Below are 8,388 nucleotides of genomic sequence, written 5' to 3'. Positions count from 1 at the left end.
TTGAATCGCGCCGATCGCGCGCGAAGACTTGGGCGGCGAACGAACGACTTGAGCCAGCCCGAAGGCGACGAACCCCCTTCTTTGGAATGCGCGGGCGACAAAGAGAAAGAGAGAGGGGTGGCTCGGCGCACACCGAACAGGACCACGCCACGAGTCGGGTGGGCCGCGCACGGGCGCACCATTCGCAGCCGACGCTTGGACGGGTTTGAACGTGCGCGAGCGATCCTCTGCCGCCTGCCTGCCGCCTGATTGAGTGTTGTTGCGCTGCGCTGCCTTGGTTGCGACTTGGAGACTTGAAGACTCTCTACACACGCTACGCGCTACACGCCACACGCCACACGCCACACGCCACACGCCACTGCGCCACGGCACACGGCACAGGCGCGGAAAACAGGCGCGCGGCGCGGCAACGCTGACTGCTGCAGGGCTGCTGCTGCTGCTGCTGCTGCAGGAACCGGCCCCGGCCAAAGGTGGGTCCGTCCCGTTCCACGTGTGCGTCTCTGTGTGTGTGTGCTTGTGAGTGTCCCCCGCCGTGCCCTCTTTCCCGCTCTCTCTCTTTCCCTCTGTAGGTGCTGCTCGCGTGGGGACTCCTCTCAACTCTGGGTTGTTGGACCCGGAGCCACCAAGTCAGCAATCAACCTCCAGCCTCTACACGAACGTGAAGCCGCTCCCTGCACCCCCTCCCCCTCTTATCCCCCGAAATATCCGTGTACCTTGTCGTGTGCTAGTTACACAACGGCCGCCCAGAGGGACCCTCTACCCAATTTGCGTGGCGGACCCCGAGTTCGCCGTGCTCCTCCGTGCCTCCTCTTGTATGTGTTGGTGTGTGTGTGCGCGTGTGTCCACGTGTGTCTATTTGTGCACAATTCGCAGTGAATTTTCCGTGTGTGAGTGCTTGAAGGGTTACTCAACTGTTGAGCCAAGGGCCAACGACGGGGCTCTCGACGGAGTGTGGCGGAAAGGACTCTTGAAGGACCGCGGAAGTCCTCCCATCCACCACCAGGTCGATAACTCATCCACTCCTCCTCCTCCTCCTCCTTCTCGCAGGGAGAGAGAGCCTCGCAACGCGGCCGCCACTACCAGACTCGAGGAAGGCTTCCGGACACTAGCCTAGCCCCCCGGACTCTTGCGGCGGGCGAGCAAGCGGAAGCGCAGGCAGAGGGCGGCACAACAAACAACCAGCCCGCACCAACCACAGCACCTCCCTCCACCCCCCGCCGAACCAACAACAACAACAACAAAACAACCAAACGAAATGCAGCTTTCGAAAATGTAAGCCCATTATAATTCCCACCAACCGCCCCCTAGCCCCCCCCACCGCACCCCTTCCCCAACAGGGTCGGGCCCGGCCACTAACCCCACTGACGGTGTCGGTCGGTCGCTGGCGTGACTGTCCAGGCGCCACAGCCTGCCGGATTCGCGGGTCCTGCTAGAACCCGCAAATTGGGCGGCCGATCCTTCCCAGAGCTCCAGAGCTCCTGTGCCGGGTTGGTGCCTCTGATTGCACAACCTCCGAGACTGCAGCCGGCAACCCACGCGGCACCACTACCACTACACTGACAACACAAACCTGACCTGACCTGAGACCCCCCCCCAGCCCCCACTTCTTCACGCCCCAGCATCGCCAGGGCGAGAGAGAGAGGCTGACTCTCTGTGATCTGATCTGCCAATTGTGCGATCTAAAACTGTGCCACAGGCTCAGACCAGGCCCAGCTGGCTTGTACCGCTTGCAGTTGAGTAGAGGTGCGCCCGCTCAGAGCTGGCGCAGCGCGGAGGTCGATGTGCTGCGCTGCGCTGCGTTGTGGACTGACACGGCACGGCCGACCTATACCCCTACCACACGGGGTGCTGGTATCGCTTATCTCACGAATGCGGAAAGAAAGTGTTTCTCCGGTTTTCTCTCTCTCTCTCTCTCTCTCTCTCTCTCTCTCTCTCTCTTTCTCTCTCTGCCTCTCTCTCCCTGTCTCTCTCTGCCTGAGTGCATCTAGCATGATAGTTTCATCATTGTGCCGATTGGCGTGAGTGTGTGTGAGAGAGAACTCCTTGGTTAATCATATGTAAGTAGATTTAGGTTAGACCGTTAAAGTATTAGAGCTACCGATCGCTTGCGGCCTGAACCCATCACCAACCGGCCTGTGTGTGGGTCCGTGTTCTCGAAACGCCCGGTTGTGTTGTGTGGGGCTCCACTTCATCACGGAATAAATCGTGTGCTCAGGGCGTAACCTCCAATCCTCGGAGAGATAGGGCCTACCTGAATGTGAATGTTCCAAAATCCCCGCGAGTAACGGGGGCCCGCGAACGGAGAAGAGACTCGACACTCGGCAACACACATTCTAATGCGCACTGCACTCGGGGGCCCGAGAAGTGTTCCGCCTTTCGACAATGTTGCGCCAGGCCTCAACTCAAGAGCTCAAGGACGATGCCCGACACGTCCGACACGTCGTCTGTCAAGCGATTCGGCCCCATCCAGTCAGCGATCCATCAGCCGAGGCAGAGAACCACTTTTCATGACACATCGTTCGCGGAAATCGTATCCTCAAGGCCGAACCCATCGGTTCCGATCTGGAGCAAAACGACTCTGTGACTCGTTTTGGTCCAGTTCGGAGAGAGAGCGAGAGAGATTGGTTTCTTGGTGCTTGGTACTGATTCGTCACGGTTTACAATGAGCTTCAAGCTGCATGGCAGCCCATCTGCAGCGGAACCAAATGCCGTCCAAGTTCTTCGAAAAAGCCACAACCAGAAAACATTTTTCGGCTCAGTAAAATGGGCTCGATGATGGGGGGCCATCAGACCCGCAAAAATCCACACCCTTTACTTTACCACGCTTTACTAACATGGCAACCACCGAAGGTGGAAATCGAAGGGTCTTTAGTATTTCACTATTTTCTGCATCCCGATTTCGTAAATGTCAAAGCTTGCTTTACTAAATGTTGTCAATTTGCAGAATGAAGTTTGACGTTTAGAAAAAGTGTCAAGTAATCCAAATCACTGTACTTTTCCGTACCCCTCGCAGCCTATCGCTGGCACTGGTGCTGGGGTGCGTGGTGCTGGGCAGCCGGGCGGCTCCCCAGGCGAACCAGGCGGCGGACCCGACGAAGGCGAACCGGAACAGTCTGCTGCTGCGGCGGGGCAACGTCGGACGGCCGCTGGGCAGGACGACCGCGACGACCACCACCACGACGACCGCGTCGCCCGACTACGCAGAGGTAGGATCTGGTTACTACTACTACTCCTTGTGGGACTCTTGGACTAATTGAAGGCGACCGTTGACCGTTCCCGTTTTTTCGTTCCCGGGGGGCCGCACACAGGACGAGTACGCCGACAATTACGACGAGGGCAAGGGGGAGCAGGGCGACGGTGGCGAAGAGGATGCAGCCGATGGTGGTGGTGGCAAGCAGCCGACGACCACGACGACGACGACCGAGGCGCCCAAGAAGATCCGGCCCAGCATTCGCCCGTTCCGGAGCAACGACGATCTGCTGAGCGCGCTCAAGAAGCGGCGCGAGGAGTCGAAGAACAGCAAACCGGCCGCCGGTAAGTAGCGCACGGGTGGGGGGTGGGGTGGGGGGGGGGGGGGGGGAGCAGAAGTGAACGGTGGTGCGCCTGCGCCGTTAACCTGGTGGTGGCGGCGGCGACTTGCACAACCGCCCGCCGCCGCCATCGCCAACCGGTCTTCGGTGCTCGGTTTCGTCCTTCGCCGAATGCCCTTCCTGCCGGCTGCCGCCACCACCATTCGCCGCCATTCATTGATGGCGCAGTAGTCGTTTCCCCGCGGAACCGGTTCTTGCTCTCGCACACACAAAGTGTAATGCGCAATGCGCACCGCGCGAGAGAGTTCATACCGAACCGAACGCGGCCCGCACGAGGTTGGCAGTGTGGTGGCGGGTGGGATGGGTGGTGGTTGCTGGTGATTGTTGCTTTGCCCACCTAGCCACCCCTTCGCCCTCCTCGCCGGAGCCAGTGATCCGGGTGCGGATTATGAAAGTGTACAGCTTTTACCACTTGTCACATCGCGACCCCGCCACGGGGCGGTTGCCATTTTTGGAAGTTTCAAATTAAAATAACACGACGGTGGGGTGAGGGTTTTTTTACGGTGGTCGGTATTTTTAGCCCACTTTCTGCACGCCGTGCCGAGCGGGCTGTGCTAAATTTGTATTCCGATCGCTACGCCAGTGGCGCAGGAGAGGCCGTGGCGAGCAGTCTGTTCATCGCATCGTAGCTGAGGGGGCGGGAAAGGGGGCTGCGAAATCGCGGGTCGATGGGTGGGTGGGTGAGTGTCTGTATTGGACTGCATCAGACAAACCATCTCCATCCATGCATCAATCCGCTCCAGCGAGCTCGTATTCTCTAACGTGCATCTCATGCTTCCGTTTTCTTTTCTCCGACTTTCGTTCTCTCTCTCTCTCTCTCTCTTTCTCTCTCTCTCTCTCTCTGTCTCTCTGTCTTTATTTCTCGGACGAACGCAGCGCTGCCGAAGGAGAAGGTGTACGACGGCGACGAGGCGCCGGCCGCGCCCAAGCCCGCGAAAGCTCCCGCAATCGGTAAAATTGCAGATAATATAGTATTTTCCTTCACGAAACGTAATTCAAACCAATAATCTTACAAATTTTAGTATTACTAGTTTTCCGGCACTATTTTCGCTCCTTCTCCCTCCTACCTCTCTATCCCCATCCCTGGGCCACCTGGGATCAGTTTCAGTCCTGCACATACGTACGGAGCACCCGTTGCGCGCCGTTGTTGCGCAGCACTTCTTCTTTTCTGCCACGGGCCTCGGAAATGCTTTGCCCTGCTAATTCTACGCGCACATCCTTTCCCCCAAAATCCACGCCCACGCTACTCTCTCTCGCTACACCCGTCAGCATCCGCTTCAATGCTGCGCAAATCAGTGCACCGCGGACAACAAACACAGACCCAGAAAATACGGTTCTATTCATCAAGTAAACCTGCTCTTCTCAAGTCTTTCGCTGTTCTCTCCTTGCAAGAAACCTCTCACTCCATGCCACGTCACGTCAGCGATCCAATTCACTGTACCACTACTGCTGCTACTACTACGACTACTACGCTTACGGTCGCCCAATAAAATGTGATTTGTGTCACCGGAAAACAACTGGATATGTGTAGACTATAGTTGACTTGTTCTTTTCTACGCTCCTGTGGCGCGTAGCCGTGGCCCTTCCCATCTGATGTGTGCGCGTGTGTGTCTGTGCAGTTCGCGGCGGCCGTTGGGGTCATGATCGGGCTCTGCCGACCGGGTTGCTAGAAAGGAACCTGTGTTTTCTACCGTCTGTGTTTGTGGCCATCTCGCATCGCATCTGAAGCAGGAGGCTGTGCTGCCCTACACCTCCATCACACAGTCCTTCAGCTACCGCTTCAAACCTTGCCTCTGTCTTTCTCACGCTCTCTCACGCTCTCTCGCTCTCTCTCTTTCTTTTTACGATCTTGCGCGCCACTGTTTACATTTCTGTATCTCTGTTACTGTTTCCTTTTTCGTTTCGCAACACCTCCGATTGGGATCGAGCAGCATCGAACAAGCGGCGCTTCGGGAACGGTGCGACCGGACGGAAGGATACGGCCGGAGAGCCGGCATCTGGCGACACGGCGCACGGCCAGGGGCCCGACCAGGGGGACGACGGCAGTAGCAGCGGTAGTGCGGCCTCCAAGTCGCTGATCGGTCGCCTCGGTCGATCGCGGTTCGCGCTGAAGCAGTGAGGCGCAGGCTGAAACGAGGCAGTAGGCAGTAGGAAGTAGGAGTGACAAAGGCAAGCGAGACGTGCAACTTACATGCGTGTGTGGCGTGTGGCAGCGAGACGGGACAGCTATCGGTGATATCGCACCATTGCGGGATTCGATCCAGGATCTCCGGATCAGGTTCGTCCAGAGATCATCCGTGGCGGAGGAACTCCCCGCCGCGATGTGACCATCCGTCCGTCATCCCCCTCCCCTTCACTCCAAGACCGGGATCCACCACTACACGCGTTCAGCTTCACGCCACCACCACCCCAACTGTTCCGACTTCTTACTCGGTGTATTTTAAAATATCAGTTTATTTTATTCTCCGGTGGAAATAAAATGTACGATTCCGTTTTTAATCGGTACGGGCGTTGATACTTTTTGCCGGCGCATTCGCGCACGGTGTGCGTACTGTTCTTCTTATCTCTAGCTTCTTGCTCTTTAGTTTTTTCAAGTATCGCGCTAATCGATGTTGGCGGCGCACAGTAGGAAGTTAACGGACATATCGGTTACTAACTCCCGGGAGCCCAGGATGTTGTGTTTTGCTAATGAGCGAACCAAACCACGAGCGCACACACCTTTCTCCGTACAACACGGACACTACCGCGCAGCTCAGGGGTGTGATTTCGCAGTGTTTGGTTGCGTTATATTTGAACAAGCGACGAGAGACGCTCGAAGCAAGACATCCCGAGCAAATGGCGAGCTGTGTATCGGTCTCGCGCAGGTTCCATGTTGGATCAATGGGCGCAGACTGGCATTAAGAGTAAATAAGAGTGCTACCGATCGAACGTGTTAAAAGTAGCGCCTTGCGCCTAATGGGGCGTTGGTTCAACAAACGAGACCCATCGGAATGAGTGAAGTATACGTATAACATAAAGGAATTTACCAATATCAACGGCATCGAGTATGAGATGTTTATCCCGGGAATTCGCTGTCCGATGTGTTACGGGCTCCGTGTGGCTTCGGCACCACTAAGGCTCCCACTTCCGTTTGCGCATCGACGCGTCTGCACAGCGCACCGTCTTAAGCAAGTGTGCACTGCCGACCCATACTAGGGGGTCCCACTGTCCGCATAAGAGCATTTTGTTGTGCGTGTCGTTCTACCGCCATGAGGCGTGAGCAAACGGTTTTAAGATATAGGTTTTTGTAGTAACGTTTGAGAGCCCTTCCCTTTGATTATCGGTTGTGCGCTGGACACTCGGGCTCGCACGGGCTCCTCGGGCTCCTTCCGTGTTCCGTGGAACAGTAATATCGTTGCATACAACGCGTTTCGTTTTTTAGTCTTTCGTCGAGAGCCTTCGTAGGTACATGCAAAGCGATAGCAAAGACGCGTAACGTGAGGTATTAGTTTGGGGGAAAAAAGTGGTGTAGATAGTAACATACGTTTCTTTGTTTGCCCTCCCGCTCTCTCGCTCAAACCACTGCTACTTTGCTCCGCTGGTATCCCCTAAGTTACTTTTCTCTTAAACTGGACCGAATGCGGCCTGCATCCGCTCGACGTAGACGCATCGCGCTTCGTGTATGCTTCTTACACAGCACCCTCAGCAAAACGGTGCCGTTTTGTCCGTTGTCGCTATACGAGTGGTGTCTCTGATTGTTTGCTGGTTCGTTTGTTTGTTTGTTTGTTTGTTCGTTCCTTCTCAAGATATACCCATTGTGCGAACTAATTTCAATTTAAAATACGTTCTCCGTCGTGTTATAGGCACTTGAAAGTTTGTTCAGTATAGTGTTCGTTACACGCCGCAATGGAAAGATAGTTATGTTTAACGTGTATGAAGCATGTGTATAGCGAAATATGTGAGTCCAATCAAATACATGTAAGTCGCGCTTGGAGGAAGAACCAAACATTCGCTAGGGAATGTAGTACCCGGCAACGAGCGAGTAAATAATGGAATCAAGCAGAAACATCTCATACAGTAATACATCGATTCGTACAGTGGAACCGTTCACGTTACGTGGCGTGAATCATTCACAATAGATTTTCGGTTCTCGTTCTGTTTTCCCCTATCAATAGCATTATGTCCTATGGTAATGTACCATAAACACCAAACGGTCGTAAGTGGAGTGTGTGGTTTGCTGTGCGTTATGATTTCCCTTTGCCCCGATGCGAAGACGTTGTGTGATCGCGTTGTGCATAAAATGGCGCACATCACTGGGAACAATGAAATGAGATTAAACGTTTCGCATTTAAACTAAGTGAATTAATAAACTCTACCAATGCCTATCGGACCGGTAGGCGATGATAATATAGACAACGCAAAGCAACGCTTATTATGCGGCATCCGTTAACGGCACCGACCTGCCTGGAGATTCAGCACGAATTCAGTTATCCGTAAAATTATCGAATTGCCCGAAACTTTTAGTCCATAACAAGTAAAATTCAACTAGGTTCTTAAGCTCATTACGTACACGGGTGTGTTGTTCAAAACAGGTCAACTTCAAACTTAATTTAAATCGCGTATCGAACCGATACGCTAACAGAGATTGCTGATTCGAGCAGCTACCTACAGCTGCTCAGATACGTTCTAGGAACGCTGTCTGTAGCTTTCGAGAGATTTAAGTTCAATGTGCTTTTTAAGTAGACATAATAGAAAAAGGAAAAGAAAAAAAACCGGACAACAATCAAAAGATCAATATCGTCGAGAGCTAGGCTCTGCT

At 54.4% G+C, this 8,388-nt stretch overlaps 1 protein-coding gene across 4 annotated transcripts; it reads left to right on the top strand.

Moving 5' to 3' along the window:
- The first annotated feature begins 200 nt into the window (after positions 1-200).
- LOC131214054 (uncharacterized) lies at positions 201-6,083 on the top strand. Of its 4 annotated transcripts, none has more exons than XM_058208403.1 (6): positions 201-470; positions 1,048-1,272; positions 3,014-3,206; positions 3,309-3,534; positions 4,467-4,541; positions 5,522-6,083. In XM_058208403.1, the coding sequence occupies exons 2-6, from the start codon at positions 1,256-1,258 to the stop codon at positions 5,707-5,709; spliced, it is 699 nt and encodes a 232-aa protein (XP_058064386.1). In that variant the 5' UTR covers positions 201-470; positions 1,048-1,255; the 3' UTR covers positions 5,710-6,083. The 4 variants fall into 4 exon arrangements, with proteins under 4 accessions (XP_058064386.1, XP_058064385.1, XP_058064383.1 ...); XM_058208402.1 differs by having other exon boundaries at positions 4,467-4,580; XM_058208400.1 differs by lacking the exon at positions 5,522-6,083 and adding an exon at positions 4,613-5,069.
- The last annotated feature ends 2,305 nt before the right edge of the window (positions 6,084-8,388 follow it).

The sequence above is a fragment of the Anopheles bellator genome, chromosome X, assembly GCF_943735745.2.
Source record: "Anopheles bellator chromosome X, idAnoBellAS_SP24_06.2, whole genome shotgun sequence".
Lineage (NCBI taxonomy): Eukaryota > Metazoa > Arthropoda > Insecta > Diptera > Culicidae > Anopheles > Anopheles bellator.
This window is presented reverse-complemented; position numbering and strand designations above follow the sequence as displayed.

What these genes read in the sequence shown, in the direction of transcription:
- LOC131214054 (XM_058208400.1), top strand. An exon ending in CGTCGCCCGACTACGCAGAG is followed by an intron (nt 3,207 to 3,308) that starts GTAGGATCTGGT and finishes GGCCGCACACAG; the next exon opens with GACGAGTACGCCGACAATTA. An exon ending in GAACAGCAAACCGGCCGCCG is followed by an intron (nt 3,535 to 4,466) that starts GTAAGTAGCGCA and finishes GGACGAACGCAG; the next exon opens with CGCTGCCGAAGGAGAAGGTG.